General features: G+C 38.7%; 1 protein-coding gene across 1 annotated transcript; it reads left to right on the top strand.

Moving 5' to 3' along the window:
• The first annotated feature begins 14,007 nt into the window (after window positions 1-14,007).
• LOC104109536 (APO protein 2, chloroplastic) lies at window positions 14,008-18,595 on the top strand. The gene is made up of 4 exons (XM_009618866.4): window positions 14,008-14,146; window positions 15,027-15,163; window positions 16,799-17,145; window positions 17,595-18,595. Exons 2-4 carry the CDS (start codon window positions 15,029-15,031, stop codon window positions 18,421-18,423), a joined length of 1,311 nt encoding a protein of 436 aa, XP_009617161.1. The 5' UTR covers window positions 14,008-14,146; window positions 15,027-15,028; the 3' UTR covers window positions 18,424-18,595.
• The last annotated feature ends 279 nt before the right edge of the window (window positions 18,596-18,874 follow it).

The raw sequence follows: 18,874 nt of genomic DNA, 5'->3' as shown, positions 1-18,874 counted from the left end.
AAGCACGAAATCTCGCATGTCTCCAGTTCTTCTTCACGAACGCGAAGACCATGTCGCGAACGCGTAGCTTTGAGGTTCCACACCTTCGCGAATGCAAGAGCGATATCGCATATATGAAGCGTAATTCAGCTGCCCTTCCTAGATACCTTACGCGAACGCGAAGCGTAAATATGAAGAAAATGCCTGCAACAGAGCACCAGAAATCTGCTATCTTCCAAAGTCCAAAAGTGATTCGTTAAGCATCCGAAACTCACCCGAGGCCCCCGGGACCTCAACAAAAACATACCAACAAGTCCTAAAACACCATACGAACTTAGTCGAGCTCTCAAATCACATCGAAAAATGCTAAAATCACGAATCACCTTCCAATTCAAACTTAAAGAACTTGAAACTTCAAAATTCTACAACTGATGCCGAAACCTATCAAACCACGTTCGATTGACCCCAAATTTTGCACACAAGTCATATTCAATATTATGGACCTATTCCAACTTCCGGAATCGGATTCTGACCCCGATATCAAAAATTCCACTACTGGCCCAAAACTCCAAAAATTCGACTTTCGCCATTTCAAGCCTAAATGAGCTACGTACCTCCAAAACACAATCCGGACATGCCCCTAAACCCAAAATTACCTAACAGAGCTCACGGAACCGACGGAATTCCATTACGGGGTCGTCTTCACATAGTTCCAACTACTGCCCAAATCCTAAGGCTTAAACTCTCATTTAGGGACTAAGTGTCCCAAAACACTCCGAAACTCAAAACCAATCATCCCGGCAAGTCACAATAGCAGAAATAGATATGGGAAAGCAGCTAATAGGGGATCGGGGCTATTACTCTCAAAATGACCGGCCGGGTCATTACAGCGCTTGTGTTATAGATTTTAGAGGTTCTTGTGATCAGTTCTTGCCACTTGCTGAGTTTGCTTATAATAATAGCTACCAGTCGAGCATTCAGATGGCTCTATATGAGGCATTATATGGAAGGTGATGCCATTCGCCAGTTGGCTGGTTTGAACCGGGAGAGGCTCGATTATCAGGTACCAATTTTGTACAGGATGTCTTGGATAAGGTTAAGATTATTCAGGATCGACTTCGCGCAGCTCAGTCTAAGCAAAAGAGTTATGCCGACCTTAAAGTTCATGATATTGCATTCATGGTTGGAGAAAGAATATTACTACGGGTTTCACCTATGAAAGGTGTAATGAGGTTCGGAAAGAAGGGCAAGTTGAGCCCTAGGTATATTGGACACTTTGAAATTCTTGAGGGTGGGTGAAGTAGCCTATAGGCTTGCATTACCACCTAGTTTATCAGTGGTTCATCCGGTGTTCCATGTGTATATGCTCCGGAAATATCATGGTGATCTGTCCCATGTGTTAGATTTCAGTTCAGCACAATTGGACAAAGATTTAACTTACGAGGAGGAGCCATGGCTATTCTAACCCAGCAGGTCGGGCAGTTGAGGTCTAAGAGTTATCCTTCAGTTCGACTACAATTGAGAGGTCAGCCGGTAGAGGCATCTACCTGGGAGTCCGATTTGGACATGCGGAATAATTATCCACACTTATTCACCAGCTCGGGTACTTTTTCTAACTTCGTTAGAGGACGAACGTTTGTTTCAGATGTGGAGAATGTGATGACCCAAAATGTCAGCTTTAAATTTAATTAGTAGTTTTGTATTCTAAGACCTCGAAGAGTACTATTTATCATTCCTCAACTTGCGTGCACAGTCCGTATAATTTTTCGGAAAGTTTTTGTGTGAAATATGGATTAAAATGTGAAATAGAGCTTTAAAACTCAATTGAGTTTACTTTGGTCAACATTTTGAGCAAATGGACTCGAATCAGTATTTTGACAGTTTCGGTAGGCCCGTATCGTGATTTGGGACTTGGGCGTATTCCCGGAATCGAATTCCGAGGTCTCTAGCCCGAGATATGGAATTTTAATGAAAAATTAAAAGTTTGAAAACTTAATGATTTTTAAGAAATTACTGGTGTTGGATTTATTGATACCGAGTCTGTATTTTAGTTCCGGAGCCCAGTATAGGTCCACTATAATATTTATGACTTGTCTGCCGAATTTGGTGAGAATCGGAGTTGATTAGACGTGATTCGGACGTCCGGTTGTGCAAATATAAGTTTTAAAGTTTTCTTGAAACTTTTCTTTGATTTGGTGTCTGATTCGTAGTTCCAGGTGTTATTTTGGCGATTTTATTGCGCGATCAAGTTCGTATGATATTTTAGGACTTGTGTGCATGTTTGGTTTGGAGCCCCGAGGGCTCAGGTGAGTTTTGGATAGGCTACGGGATGATTTTGAACTTAGAAAATATGGTTTTTGAGCTTCTGTTGTGATCTGGTGCATTGTGCTTCGCAATCGCGAAGAGAAACTTTTGAGCCGTGAGTTTTACTCTTCGCATTCACGAAGATAGGCACGCGAACGCGAAAGGCTAGCTCCCAGTGCACTGTGAACACGAGCACAAAGCGGCGATCGCGAAGAAAGAATGAGGCAGAAGCTGAAGTACCGAAATTGTGCTACGTGATCGCGTAAGGGTGACAAATTGTTCTATGCGATCGCATGGCCTTATACGCGATCGTGTAGTGTTAAATAAACCTGGGCAAAATTTGTTCTACGCGATCGCGAACGAATTTCCGCGATCATGATGAATAAAAATCTAAAAAAACAGAACGTAAGTTTTGGAAATGGGATTTCGACCCATTTTCAACCCTTCCCCATTTTTGAGCTCGGGTAAGGCGATTCTAGGGCGATTTTCACAGGAAAACATTGGGGTAAGTGTTCCTTATCCTATATTGATTATATTTTATGATTCCATACACGTTTATATCATGAATCCGTGAAATTTTGGGAGAAAAAATAGATTTTTATAAAATCTTCCAAAAACAAAAATTTAAGATTTGAAGATCCATTTGACATCGGAATTGGATAAATTTTGTATGATTGAACTCGTATCGGAACGGGTGTTCGGATTTCATAAGTTTTTCCAATATTTGAGATGTGGGTCCCACTGTCGAATATTTAAATAAATTTCGAATTTTATCCGAAAAATTATTAAATTCATATGGAATTAATTCCTATGATTCGTATTGAGTATATCGAATTGTTTGTGAATAGATTTAAAGCTTTTGGAGACAAATTTAAAAGGAAAAGTTGTGGTCGAATGATTTATTAGAATTTGCAAAGTGGGGTAAGTGTTGTGGTTAACCTTAACTTAAGGGAATAGAACCCTTAAATTAATTGTTATATGAAATGCATGTGAATGACGTATAGGCGAGGTGACGAGTGTCTATACGTCGTCAAATTAATTGTTTGCATAATTACTTGAAAAATTATAAATCATTATAAATCATGAATTATTTGTTATAATAATTGTTTCTCTCATATTCTTTGTCTAATATTAATTCTTGAATTCCTGCATTAATTGTTACATGATATTTGATTTATGTGTCTTAATTGTTATTTGAAATTTAGCATATTAAATATATAACTGCCTATTTTCTCCCTAATTTCCATAATAAATTTCTATATGTCATTGTTTGTTTTATAATTAAATCATAATTATTGTATGCTTGTTGTCTTATAATTTTATATTAATTATTACATTTATTGGAGAAATTTCTTCTATAAGATTTGGTAAATGAATATATTGGAGGAGCGGGTTGCACACCGCAACAGAATTGATTGAAATGAAAATATTGGGGGATCGGGTTGCACGCCGTAACAGACTTATTAAAAAGTTCATATATTGGAGGATCGGATTGCACGCCGCAATAGACTTATTTAAAAGTCAATATTGGGGGATCGGATTGCATGCCGCAACAAACTTATTTAAAAGTCTATATATAGTTGATTAAAATAAATATATGAGAGGATTGAAAACGAATATATTGTGGGAGCGATTTGCACGCTGCAATGGAAATTGGTTGAAATAATAATGGGTTATGACTGCTGAGTTGGCTTCAATTATTATAAATGAGTTATCTGATTTATTTTTATTATTTGTTGTTGTTACTAATATTGCGTACAGGTTAATGTAAGTGACCCGCCTTAGCCTCGTCAATACTTCATCGAGGTTAGGCTCAACACTTACCAGTACATGGGGTCGGTTGTACTGATACTACACTCTGCACTCCTTGTGCAGATTTCGGAGTTGGTCCCAGTGACATACCATATACTTGCTCAGATTTCAGCTATCAGAGGAGACTTGAGATATAACTGTACAGCATCCGCAGTTCTGAAGTCCCCGTTTACTTTATTTTAGCTGTGTGTTTGTTTCTAGACAGTTTTATTTTATTCAGACCTTTATTTGTATTATTCTAGAAGCTCGTGCACTTGTGACACCAATTCTGGAATGGTATTTAGACACCGTTATTTTTATGGATTATTCACTACATTTCAGACTTTACTTCCGCATTTGTTTCTTTGTTATTAATAAATTTAAAAATTGTTTTAAAATGGATAATATTATTCTAACGTTGGCTTGCCTAGCAAGTGAAATGTTAGGCGCCATCACGGTCCGAAGATGGGAATTTTGGGTCGTGACACTGGGTCATGCAAGCTTCACGTTACTGAACAAATTGGTCAGGAAGGACCTGGTTCGTGGTCTGCCCAAGTCAAGTTTCAAGGATCACAAAGTGTGTGATGCATGTGTAAAAGGCAAGCAAGTCAGATCCTCATTCAAGCCCAAAAAGGAAGTCAGTACCTCAAAGTCACTTGATCTTCTTCATATGGATCTATGTGGACCCATGAGGATGGCAAGCAGGGGAGGAAAGAAATATATCTTCATTATAGTTAACGATTACTCCAGATTCACCTGGACTCTGTTTCTCATAACCAAGAATGAAACCTTTGAAGTGTTTGTTACTTTCGTCAAAAGGATTTAAGTGAAGATGGTTAATAATTTAGCTTGCATCACGTCTGATCATATGACAGAGTCGACAATGCCAAATTTGATGAGTTCTGTACTGAAAATGGTATCACTCACAATTTTTCGGTTCCAAGAACACCTCAACAAAATGGTGTTGTGTAGAGGAAAAATAGAACTCTTGAAGACATGGCAAGGACAATGTTGATTGACAGTGGGATCGCAAAGAATTTATGGGCAGAAGCCGTCAATACTACTTGCTACTTGGTGAACAGGTGCATGATCAGGTCCCTTCTGAACAAGACTCCATATGAACTGTTGAATGGAAGGAAGCCCAAGCTGACACATCTAAGGACCTTTGGGTGTAAATATTTTGTTCTCAACAATGGAAAGGAAGCTCTTGCAAAATGTGATGCCAAAAGTGATGAAGGAATCTTTCTGGGATACTCATCCCAAAGCAAAGCTTACAAAGTATACAACAAAAGGACTCAATGTGTTGAATAGAGTATACATGTGATCTTTGATGAATCTCACCTCTCCAGTAAGAAGGACAAACGTGTTGACCAAGATGGAGAACCTTTATCTGTTCCAGGTGAAGTTATTGACATGGCAAATGGAAAGGCAGACATGATGAGTCATGTCAAGGAATCCAGAAAAGATGATACAAATACATCTCCATCCAATGGAGAGGAACCTGGTCCCACGATCACAACAACTGAAGCTGAAAATAGAGTTGCTGAAGCAGTCCAAGGTACTCCACTTGCTGAAGTAAGAAGCGGCCAAGAACCTCAATCAGATATACATGAGTCCTTTACAAATGAGATTCAGGTACCAAACTGGAAGCACAAAAGCTCACATCCTCTTGACAACATAATCACCCTTCTTGACTCAGGTGTTCAAACCATATCAAAAGCCAGAAATTCACTTGCCTTTTCAGCTTTTCTTTCTCAAATAGAGCTCAAAAACATCAAAGAAGCGTTGAAAGATGCAGACTGGATCACAGCCATGCAAGAGGAGCTACATCAATTTGAAAGAAACAAGGTATGGCACCTGGTCCCTCGACCTGCAGATCGAACCATCATAGGAACCAGGTGGGTATTCAGGAACAAACTTGATGAGTTTGGAAATACAACAAGAAACAAGGCAAGGCTTGTAGTTCAAGGCTACAATCAGGAAGAAGGGATTGATTATGATGAAACGTTTGCTCCAGTTGCTCGAATGGAAGCCATTAGAATTCTTATTGCCTTTGCATCTCATATGGAGTTCACACTGTTCCAAGTGGATGTCAAAAATGCATTTCTAAATGGCTATCTGAAAGAAGAAGTCTATGTCAAGAAGCCTCCTAGTTTTGAGAGTCACGAGCATCCTGAGCATGTGTTCAAACTGGACAAGGCATTGTACGGGATAAAGCAGGCTCCCCGGGCTTGGTATGAAAGGTTGTCAAAATTCCTTCTAGAAAATAGATTTACAAGAGGAAATATTGACAACACTCTTTTTCTGAAGAAACGAAGGAGGAGCCTGCTCATTGTTCAGGACTTCAAGTGAAGCAATCTTAGAAGGGAACATTGATAAGTCAGCAGAAGTACATCAAGGAATTGCTGAAAAGGTTTGACATGGAATCATCAAAAGTCATCGACACCCCTATTGCCACAGCTACCCGTCTAGACATGGATGAACCTGGTTCCCTTGTAAATCAGATCATGTATAGAGAGATCATAGGGTCACTCTTGTATCTTACTGTAAGCAGACCAGACATCGTATTCAGCGTGGGCCTTTGTGCAAGGTTTCAATCCAATCCAAAGGAATCTCATCTGAAGGCTGCCAAGAGAATATTGAGATATCTCAAAGGAACGTATGACCTGGTTCTCTACTATCCCTCAGGTGACAGCTTTGATCTTATTGGGTATGCTGACGCTGATTATGCAGGATATCTGGTGGACAGAAAAACCACGTCTAAAATAGCACATTTCCTGGGTTCTTTCCTAATCTTATGGGGTACAAGGAAGCAAAACTTAGTAGCACTCTCAACTGTAGAAGCGGAATATATAGCAGCTTCTTCTTGATGTGCTCAGTCGCTGTGGATCAAGCAGCAGCTGGAATACTTTGGAGTGTTCTCAGATTGTGTGCCTCTCCTATGCGACAATACAAGTGCACTCAATATGGCCAAAAATCCATTCCAACATAAGAGAACCAAGCATATTGACGTACGTCATCACTTCCTCAGAGACAATGTTGTAAAGGGGCACATTTGCATGAAATTCTGCAGCAAAGAAGATCAGATTGCGGACATATTTACCAAGGCTTTGAGTAGAGAATATTTTAAAAGAAATCGTCTGGCACTGGGATTGATAAAGCCCAGCTGAGAACCTGGACCCTCGATGATTGGCTATGAAAGACATGTTCAGGTAAAATTAGCTAAAAAGTATTTTCTGGCAGTCTAACTCATCTCTATACCATTACAGGTAGACACGCATGATGATTACAGAGCAAATAGGCAGTTGATGCAGTACACGCTGGTAAAAAGGGCAAAGCTTACAGATGCAAGATTAGTCAGGAAACCTGGTTCTCTTAACACAGGTTAGTAGTTTCTCTGTCCTCCCATGCACAATTTTAAACGGTTAAAACAAGTGCCAAGTCATCAGTGCGTCAGTTTCTTTTCCATGCGTCTTGTGAACCCAAATGCCTCACCCGTTAATAATCGACCCGACTCCCAAAATTTACGCCCTTTCTTAACTGGTCCCTCATCCATCATAATTTCATCTATCACTGTCACAACTCCTCCCATCAAATTTCAAAACCTTATTCTTTTGCCTCTCTTCAAACTGCCAAATCCCTTTTCTTCTTCTCACCATGGTTGAAAATCAAACAACCTCGAGTGTTCCAAGTGACATCCCCATTGAGTCCTCACCTGTTGACACACCATATTAGATTTCTCACCCCACACCACTGCAAACCAAAACCCTAGGACAGAGTCACCCCCACATTCCATCTCCTCTCCTACCCACTCGAGTTCTGGTTCTCATAGGAGTCGCAAAATCTCGAATCCCAAAAGATTTGTAGCCCAGAACCCTTCTCCTACTTCACCGAAAAAAGGGGATGAATAGAGTACTGCTGACAAAGAAGAAAATCAGGCAATTTCAAGCTTGCCTATGAAAAAAGGGGTCAAAGGTAGATCCAACTGATAGTTCCGAGAAGTTTGACTTGACAAAGACTGCTCCCGATCTTATGTCCACGGGTAACACTCCTTTCTCTACTGAGTTTTCCATGGATGTACAAGAAAAAGAGGCAATAGAGAACATGTTGTCCATAGCTCATGAAGGGGTTGTTATAGAAGGAGGTGATGATAGTTTTGGGACTCAAGGGGAAGAGTCTAAGACTGTGAAAGAGGGTAGAGAGCTTGTGCCTGTTGAACAATCGGCACAGGACAATACTACTGGGGTACCAAATGAGGGACATAATTCCTCCCAGGAGGATCTAACTCAGGGGTCCTCTCAAGAGCCCCAGTTCAGTATTGACCCTGCTCCCTCTCCTCATTTTGATGCTGAGCCTTTGTGTGTGGTGATACCTGAGGAAAGATCTGTGTCCAGAGAAGAAAAAGGTGATAGTGAAGAGGATTCTGATGATATGCCAATTGCTAGCTTGGCTAGGCGTAGACCAATGGTTGCTCAAGAGTTTACTCCTAAGCGACCTACTACAAGGTTGCAAAGGAAGGAAGCTCTTGAGTCTGCGCTTAAGAACAGCCAAGCTAAGTCAAAGAGAAGAAAATTAGTGAAAAATGGGAAAATTATGAGCAAGAAGACAGTGCTAGTTGTGAATATGGATGATGAAGTATAAGAGGAACCTGGTTCCTTGACTAGAAAGCGCTCACAGAAGCATGGTCTCCCCAAGCCTAAAAGGGGATCTTCTATGTCTGCTGAAAGTCTGAACAAGTCTGATGATGTTGTTGCTAGTGATAAGTTGGTAGAAGAGTCTGCTTCCAGGGTGATGGAAGAATTGGGTGAACAGTCTGTGAAGTCTGATGAAAAAGAAAAGAATGTTTGCAAGTCTGCTAAGAGAAAAGCTGATACATATGAGGAACCTGGTTCCTCAAAGAAGGCCAGAGTGGGTGATCTAAGGAGTGTTGGGAAAGAGAGGTTAAGAAGTCAAAAGGTGCTCTAGGGCCGCACATTTCCCCCTAATATCTTGGAGAAGGCTGGTATGAGACATCTGGTTTAGATCTGTGAGTTCCAATAGTGGACACATTTGTTCACGAATAATGCTCCAATGGTGTATGAAGAGGAAGTTCAAAGTTTCTATGCTGACCTTTTTAAAGTTAAAGATGATCACATTTGTGTGTTAGTGAATGGAGTTGATATGGTGATGGACTATACCTTGTTGGGGTCCATTCTTGGTGTGCCTGTTGAAGGGCTGTCTAGTGTTCATGGATCCTATTCTCAAAATTTCAGAAATGCTATATTAAAAGACATAGAAGTTCAGCAAGGGGAACGGGTTCAGAAGAAGGCCCTCCTTCCTGTATACCAACTGTTGTTTGAGATGGTGAATAAGGTACTTTTGCCTCGAGCTGAGAGAATATCTATCACCTCTCGTGCAGACATGTTCCTCATGGAAGCACTAGACAACTTCGCTACCATCAATCTGCCTGGGATTATGATAGAGCACATGAACAAAGTGGCAGACTTTAAAGATGGTAATCATGGGTTGCAGTATGGGTTCCTTCTCACCAAGGTCTTTAAACACTTCAAGGTTCCTCTAGGCCAAGCTAAAGTGGGCACAAAGAAGCAAACTTTCTCCAAAGCTACTCTTGAAGAATGTGAGTGTATCGAGAAAATTGGAGAGGTTAGAAGTACTTCTACCATATCTCAGCTGATCAATGCTCAGAACAGTGCTACCTCAGAGATAAGGAAATTGAAAGCAAGGAATGCTACCCTTGAGACTCAGTTAAGTCAGCTGCAGGAGGCACCTGGTTCCAGTTATTCTCAAGGAGAAGAGGTTGTTCGTCTAATAAAAGAGAATGTTGAGCTCAGGAAACAAGTGGAGGACCTGAAAGAAAGACTGCTCAACGAGCAAATATCAGCAAATGCTCGAATGGATTTAGTCCTCCAAGCCATTTCTAAGCCATCTCCTTCCAATGCTCCCTAAACAGCGTCCCTTCAGTGTCTAGTCTTTAGTGATCAGTCTATTCCCTCAGTGGTCAGTTTTTTTTTATGATGATATTTGTGGTGTTGTTTTTTGTTCAAAACTGTGGATGGTGGTAGTAACATTGACTCTGCTCCTATTGAAAAATCCAAATTAATGATAATGCAAGCTTTTCCCTTTTTGCTAACTATGCCTTGTCTTTATGCTTTATTTTTAGTCATGTTGTGTGCACACAAGTGGCATGAGTTAACTCAAGCTAGACTTCTTTTTGCTATATACTTGTTGCTATTCTTTTTATGATGCCAAAAGGGGAAAGATTAATGTGCATAATTGATTAATATAATGAGCATTGATTAAGAGGGAATATAGACTCAGGGGGAAACTTAAGGCTTTTTTGGTTCACAGCACTAATTAAGGGGGAATACAGACTCAAGGGGAAACTTAAGGCTTTTCTGGTTCACTGTCTGGTTTTGTGCATTTTTTTTTTTGGGATCTTCAATTATAAGTTTGTCATCATCAAAAAGGGGAAAATTGATAGGTTACAACTACCTTGGTTTATGTTTTGATGATCTAACAAACTTACTGTCAAGAACCAGATAAGGAACCAGATACATATTCTCAAGACCTTAAAATCGAAAGGTTCCAGCTTGGAATATACTTCAACTCTTCAGAGTCAGAGGAACAACAGAGGGAACATATAACTATTGTTTCCCGAGGAAATAGTACAAGTCAACTGCCCCAGCTGTAAAGTTGTTGCCTGCACACGCTACAGTACAGAAACAGTGCAGCAGTCAACTTTATGGGGAGTGTCTTTTACCTACCTTGCTTACATCATCCTAGTGATGTCACAAATGCATTATTAACATCAAGGAAGGTAAAACAAATCACTCGTTTACTTAGAGAAATCATTGAAGCTCTCACACGGTTATTAACCATATAGCAATCAATTCTCAAGTGCATCAAGAACAAAGAATAATACTACTACGGACCAGTTCCCCACAGCAAGTCATTGTATGTCCTTAGTTGAGTTGTAACTTTGTAATAGTTCTAAAATTTTATTTCCTACTTAGTTTGTTCAGAAGTATTCTGTAGGAAACTCTTTGTAAACCTTAAACCTTTGTGTTTGAGTCTTGGCTAGAGTTAGTCGAGTTGTAAAGTCTTTGTAATAGAGTTATTACAAAGTGGCTTGTAATAGAGTATTACAAGTTAGTGAGGGATTAAGAGGTTAATTCCTAGGTTGCATAGGTTGTAATCTAAAAGTTGCTCAGTAGTGAAGTTGAAATCCTACAAGGGTAGGTTGTGATTTTTAATCCCGTTGAGCTGAAAATTTTTCACGTAAAATTTCTCTTGTCATCTACTTACTGCAGTGTGCGTGTGTTCTAGTGGAACTGATAAAGAACCTGGTTCTCTATAGAGTTTGGTGGACCCTTATATTCTATCAAATTAAATATCTAAAATCTAATTTTTAAAGCAATTGTGTCATTGGTCAAGAGGCCGGTACCCTTTATCGTTGTTTCTGTAACTTGTTTTGGCCATCCATTGGGATCTATTTTTCCCCTTTCGCTAAGGACATTTACAAGTTACAACTAATTATAGAAGCAGAACTTAAACATTTGCAAGAAATGGTAATAAGTGATGAAAACTTGATCGTGAAAAGATGGAACCGATTATAAACAATTCTAAGGTCAAACATTATTTTTTATTTATTAACACTAAATCCACTATCATAAATCGTGCCATGCACGATATACAAAGGGAATTATTGTATCCTAAAACAAAAGTTGAAAAAAAAAAAAAAAGCAAAAACATCTTAAAACAGTCACCATGCAACGTAACTGACAAACCTAGCCAAAAAGCTAGCAATATAAAGAAATTGAGTACGTAACACCAATAATATTACCTATTGAGAAACTTAAATTATACTGATAGTGTAAAACTTCGTAGCACTATCTGTGTATATAACTTAAATTTATTTTAATTACGAGGACGAGTGTGCTCTGTTGTAGAAGTTCCGGTGACAACTCTTGCAACATCCATGGCAGTTGCTTCGGGCTTTTTCTTGCTATACAATGTGAAATATGCAAGCGTCATGGCCACGGCGAAGCCGCCGATAGCGGCTTTCGCCGGGCAAAACGGCATCTTACGTGTCTGGTTAAGTACTTCAGTGTTCATGTGGGTTGCTGAAGGCAACTTTGGAGATGTCTGGTTGCCGGCGGCTGCCGCGGTAGCCGCCCCAGAAACTTGTTGCCCCATTGGCGACGCCGCCACCCCGGCCGCCTTGATGGTGGTATGTGGCTGCCCCGGTGGTGGTGCTGCCCTTACTCCGGCTGACTTCACGCTTCCTTGTCCAACCATTTTTGTTTTCTTTTTTAACTAGTGTTGAAATTAAAGTGATTTTTTGTTTGTAATGACTTTTGAATGTGTTTAGGAGTTTAAGTAGTGGAGAAATGAGAGGGCAAAGTTTGACAAGTGGTAGACAGACATTGAATGGAGAAATGGTTAACAAATGGTTAATGGATTTGTGAGGATTAATCCTTTTGTGAGAGAGCATTAAAATAGGATTTGTTCGAGACTTTTGGCCTAACCGTTTTCGTAGTGCTCTAGTGGTTTTCAACTTGGAAAGACCCCCAAAACAGAAAAGAAATGAGAGGCGAAAAAAGGAAAATGATACTCCATTACTAATTATTTTATACGAAACAATTTCTTATTTCTAATCCGTCCGTGAACTTTTTTTTTTTTTTTTAGTCCGTCCCAAAAAGAATGACATCTTTCATTATTTGGAAACAATTTACCTTTATGCAATAATTTATAGTCACACAAAATATATATGTCTCATTTTACACCACAAGTTCAAAAGTCTTCTCTCTTTTCTTAAACTCCGTGTCCAATCAAATGGGTTTACATAAATTGAAACGGAGGGAGTATATTCTTTTCTTAAAACTTTTGTTTTCTCTGGCTGTTAATGCTAAAAAATATACCAGTTCTAGACAACAAAAAAAATGGACAGATGTATTATAATATTGGAAGACGAATTCAGAGTTGGATACAATTTTTAGTCACTCCCAAAATTAATAACCGATATATATATATATATATATATATATATATATATATATATATATATATATATATATATATATATATATATATATATATATGTGTGTGTGTGTGTGTGTGTGTGTGTGTGTGTATTATATGCATATAATATATATATTTTATATACTTTTTGACTAACGAATCCAATTTTGTACCGGTGAGAGTTTTTAACAAAACAAGTGTGGGTTCGATTCTCACTATTCCTCCCTTCCTCTCCCCATCCCCTTCCAGCTTCCCCTCCCCCCTATGGAATAGAAACAATTTTTTGCTTGGAAAAAAAGTTGCATTCCAAAATATCAATTGCTATTATTTAGGGTTGTTTATTGAAATATAACAACATTTGTAAAGCAATTAAATAGCCACAACTTTAAAAAAAATTGGTGGATACTCGCTTTTTCTTTATTTTTGGAGGTTCGTTCTAATCTGTTCATCTCAAAATTATACCCTATTCGAGACTAAAACAGACAGGGTGACGACATCATCTTAAGATAAGATATAGACAATAAGACTTTAATTCCAAATAGTCTCGAGCATTAGTTTTCCTTCAGTTGTGTGCCAAATTTGACGCGGCTAACTCTAAAAATCTTATAAATAGGGGTCCTAAAAATGACTGTTTGTGCACTTTGCCCACTCTTTGTCGGGCAAGTTATACATTTGGTCAGTCAGACAAAATAATTACATTCGCTAGTTATATATATATATATATATATATATATATATATATATATATATATATATATATATATATAATGTATTAATATATAAAAAATATGTATTTTTCCTGCTATTATTTTTAGAAGTGGCTATACTGTGTAGTTTTTCCTCTCCATACAAACAGCCCAAAAACTCAGCCCTTAAACAGGCCCATCTAAGGGGCCCAACAAGCTATTGGACGTAATTATCTCAGGCCCGAAACTGAACATTATCTGATTTTGCTCCCTTCTTCTTCTTCTTCTTAAAAGCTCCACAAGATTTTTTTGGCTCCATTTTTTTTTAGCTCTGCCAAATGAAATCTTCACTTAAATGATTTAAGGTAATATCCAAACTTTTCCGTAATGCTATTACAAGATTTTCAGATTTTAATATCTTTTGCTATATTTACCTTTTTGTAAAGCCATTTTTGTAGCTATAATTTAATTGGGATATAACTATTTTCAGCTGCTTTTCAGACGTTTGGATAAATTTAGTTCATGGGTTTTTCTGTTCTTGATTGAAATTTCAGTTTAGTATGAAAATGAAAGTTCATTTTGTGTATTAAAATGGAGAATATATGTTGAATATTAGATTTCTGGTTCATAAATTCTAGTGAAATTAAATGACCACTGTGATGAATGCACCGATTATATTCCCTTTTTATAATGTTAAAATATCTGAATGAGATTGTGACCAGTGTTGTCAAAGGCGAAAGGCAAAAAAGCTCTAAAGTTTGTTGGGGCTTTAAGCTCAAAGCTAATATAAAAGCGCGGGCTTTAATGAAGAAAGGTGCAAATAGAGAAAATATACAAATATGTACGTGTAGTACAAGACTAATAATTATAAGCAAGAATAAAAAATACACAGACAGGAGAATTTAATTTTTTTTTAAGATAAAGTGAAATATCAATTGTTTAGTGTGCCTCTTCAGGATTACACTCATTGGCAAGGAAAAGTATGCGTCAGAGAAGACACTGAAGTGCCCCCTAAGCGAGGCAAAGCGCTCAATATGTTTTGTGCCTCGTTTCAGGGCTTAAGCACGCTTTAAGTGATTGTGACTAATATTTTTGCTCAATTTGATGCCTTCTTTTTTTTTCCTTAACACTTGTTTCTTTTGTGTTTGCTGGACAGTTCTCTCTAATTGGTGCTATATATAACACATTTGATTTTATTATCTATACAAGTGTAAGGTGTGAGCCCAACTAGTTCTCTTATTGCAGGAATGGATTGTGGCTGTCTACACTCCCAACTCAGTACCACAGTTTTAGTACATAGCAAAGGGAGAATTCAACCCCCTAAAGTCAGAATTTTGAGATGCAATCCCCAGTATAATCTAAGTTCACTTGATTCTTTGCAGGTTTGCCAATTCTAACTTGCATTAGTTTCCTAGCATAAACTATCTTTTCACATTACATAACAGCCTCGTTTGTTCTAATATTTTTTGGTTGTTATAGTAAAGTCCTTTTATAAAGGACATATATTATAACATAACATAAAAATTGGTTCCGAAAAAAACTTGGCTTTTATAGTGAATGACTGTTATATAAAGATGTCGTTATAGAGAGGTTTGACTGTATATCTGCTGAGTTGATAGTGAGGATTAATGTAGCTAATCCCAACTAGCTTAGGATTGAGGTGTAGTTCTTGTCATTATTATATTCGATGTAGATAAACTGCTTGTTCTCCTAGTGGCAATGTTTTATTTGGTATGTCCTGTAATTTGATGTCCCGACAAACAGAATGGGTACACTTGTTTTTCTGAAAGACTACTCAGCAGTACATACATTTGTTTTATGATAAGTCTTCTACTTCTAGGCTCCAACCTTCTTTGAAGGGAAGGAGGCATAGAAAAGTCCTCTTAAAATGTAACGTGAGTAGGTGTAGTAAAATAGAATGTTATACCTTTCTTTTGTAGGCAATATGCAATGAGGTTGTAATGCTAATGGAGTTAATTCAGCTGTACAGCTCCGCTGTGTATATTAGTATTCTTGAGGGTTTACCAAATTGTTATCTTATAACTTCATTCTCCCTACAAAAATGAGGTTATCCTCTATTTTGTCTAGTTCATTCTGATAACCACACTATTTTATCCTATTATATTTTCTTTTGGATCGAAGTACCTTTAGTAGTTGTTTGGGTAGGTGATGATAGCAACTTTGTATCTATTAGTGCGCGCAAAGCCTTGTACTCCCTCCGCTTCATTAAAAAAGAAGTCTTTTACTCCCTGCGTTTCATCTTATATGGTGGCAATCGGTTAGGCATGAAGTTTAAGAAAAAGTCAAAGACTTTTGCGACACACCAAAAGTACCTTTGAACTTGTGGTCCTAAACATGTGATGACATTTCTGTGACTATAAATGTATGTTATTAAGGGTAAAATGAAAATTTTAAAGTTAAAGAATTTTCAAATATAGAAAAGTGTCTTTCTTTTTGGAAAAGATTAAAAAAGGAGTGCCATATAAAATGGAACATGAAGTACTTTTTTTTTATCAAAGGAGCAAAGTAATTATCACACCTTATTCTTTTGGTTCGAGATTGTTCGAGCTAGAAACGGTTTTCTTTCTATTTCAGAACAGCCACTAAATACCTTCTTATGTTCATAATTTTATGGTTTAAAAGTTATGATTTAACAGGGTAAGTGTGGTGACCAAAAGAGTTGGCTACGAATCCATAATGGTGTGTAGTGACAAATGTTGTTGTCAAAGAGCATCCTTCGTAGACATTGTCGATTGGCTTTTATTGGTTTTTCCATCTGTGCTTTAGCTTTCATGTGACTCTACTAGGTGATATTGATACATGGATCTGTCACTTGGATCCTTTCCTTTTCTCTGATAAAACTAGCCTGTTAGTGAGTACCATTGCCTTAGTTATGTCAAACCATGGATCTTTGCTTCGGCAATTATTGGAGAGAAAGGATTTGCTTATGAGTTGAATTTACTCAATCCACATCTTATTTATTTTTGTAATAAAACTCGTGTCTGAACCTCTTGCAGCAAAGTTGCAGTGGGGTGGCAGTTCAATTGAAGTTTAGAGGTCCATCAGAGAAGTTACGTCCTGTCCGAGCCGCTGTTATCAGATGCGATCATCCGCAAAATGCAGATTTGCCTCGTTACTATTCAAGGAAGGAGAAGAAGCCCTTTCCAATACCTATTGTGGAGCTACGAAGAGCTGCGAGGGAGAGAATGAAAAATCGACTACCTAAAAGACGTGTGCCTCCACCAAAAATCGGATTGGTCATCAAAAGCCTACTTCCTCTCGCGTACAATGTGTTTAACGCACGGATAACAGTGATTAACAATCTCAAGCGGCTCTTGAAAGTGGTACCTGTTAATGGTTGCAAGTAATTTTCTTCCTGATCCACTTATTAGTATAAGATTAGTGTTTCAAAAGGCACTGCGCCTCAAAGCAACTCCTTCCATTGCCCTAAGCTTTATTTAAAAAAAAGAGGGGTTGGGGGCAACCCAGTGCACAAAGCATCTCGCGTTCACGTAGGGTTCGGGGAAGGGCCGCATCCAAGGGAGTGTGATGTAGGCAGCCTACCCTGACACAAACATCAGTGGCTGATTCCATGGCTCGAACCCGTGAGGCCGTGATCTATAGGTCACACGGAGACAACTTGACCCGTGCCCTAAGCTTTATAAGCAAACTGCAAATTGTTGCACTTGACCCTGCATTTTGTTCCTTTTTGCATAGGCAAATGCTACTTTAGCTCTTAACTTGAGAGTGTCATGATCTTTATTTCTAAAAGATGTTTTTAAGTTTTACTGCATAGTTGTGCCAATTCTGCAGGTGGTGTAACGAAATCCATGTGGGACCTGTTGGGCATCCTTTCAAGTCATGTAGAGGATCACAAGCTTCAAAACGCAAAGGACATCATGAGTGGGGAAAGGCAGTTCTTGAAGACATAATGGTGCCACTTGAATCCTACCATTTATATGATCGCCTAGGGAAACGAATTTCACATGAGGAGAGATTTTCTATCCCTCGAATCCCTGCAGTAGTGGAGCTTTGTATCCAAGCAGGTGTTGATATACCCGAATATCCTACCAAGAGGAGAAGAAAACCAATAATATGGACCGGAAAAAATGAATTCGTTGATGCAGATGAAAGTGAATTACCTGATCCCGAACCAGAATCTCCAAAGCCTCCAATTTTAACCGAGATACCCGATGTAGATGTAGAACCACCGTCGAGTGCAGAAGAAACGGTGTTGCTCGCTGAAGAAACACTCGAAGCGTGGGAAAGAATGAGAGTAGGAGCGAATAGGCTGATGAAGATGTATCCGGTGAGAGTTTGCGGGTACTGTCCGGAGGTGCATGTTGGTCCAAGCGGACACAAAGCACAAAACTGTGGAGCTCATAAGCACCAACAACGAAACGGGCAACACGGTTGGCAGACAGCAGTGCTAGATGACTTAATACCACCAAGATATGTGTGGCACGTTCCCGATGTAACTCAATCGTTGCAACGAGAGCTTCGGAGCTTCTATGGGCAAGCTCCTGCAGTGGTGGAAATATGTGTACAGGCTGGTGCTGAAGTCCCGGAGCAATACAAGCCAACTATGAGGTTTGATGTGGGGATTCCTAGCAGTATCAAAGAAGCAGAAATGGTTGTTTAGAACTGGTAATGGTTTCATTTCTTTGCTCTTCCCAATTGTAAAGAATGACTTGTAAAAGTGTGAAATTGATCGAACTATAACAATTACTTGCTAAGTTCTTGCTGTATAATTCATTGACAGAGCTAGCTGGAGCAATTTTCGCAGCCATTATATAATATATTTTTTTCCCTCATGCCGTGTTCCTTCACAAGGTAGGCATAAGGTTTTCACAAGGTAGGGATAAGGTTTGCGTACACACTACCTTCCCAGACCCCACTTGTGGGATTATACTGGGTTATTGTTATGTCGTGTCAATGATTGGCTTGTAGAGAAAATAATGGATGTGGCATGACTAAATTATAAGGTGAAAATAGCATGGGCTAGCCAATTTTCGGACTGGTAATCAAAAAATAGCAAGCGTTGGTAAAATTATTGAAAAATAGTCATTATTTTATGCGAAGATAAAATCTGG

This window comes from Nicotiana tomentosiformis, chromosome 11 (genome assembly GCF_000390325.3).
Source record: "Nicotiana tomentosiformis chromosome 11, ASM39032v3, whole genome shotgun sequence".
In the NCBI taxonomy this organism is placed as follows: Eukaryota; Viridiplantae; Streptophyta; class Magnoliopsida; order Solanales; family Solanaceae; genus Nicotiana; species Nicotiana tomentosiformis.
The sequence above is the reverse complement of the archived record's forward strand: the minus strand, read 5'-3'. Positions and strand labels throughout refer to the sequence as shown.

What these genes read in the sequence shown, in the direction of transcription:
- LOC104109536 (XM_009618866.4), top strand. Translation starts at nt 15,029, where the DNA reads ATGGATTGTGGCTGTCTACACTCCCAACTCAGTACCACAGTTTTAGTA. An exon ending in GTTCACTTGATTCTTTGCAG is followed by an intron (nt 15,164 to 16,798) that starts GTTTGCCAATTC and finishes AACCTCTTGCAG; the next exon opens with CAAAGTTGCAGTGGGGTGGC. An exon ending in GTACCTGTTAATGGTTGCAA is followed by an intron (nt 17,146 to 17,594) that starts GTAATTTTCTTC and finishes CCAATTCTGCAG; the next exon opens with GTGGTGTAACGAAATCCATG.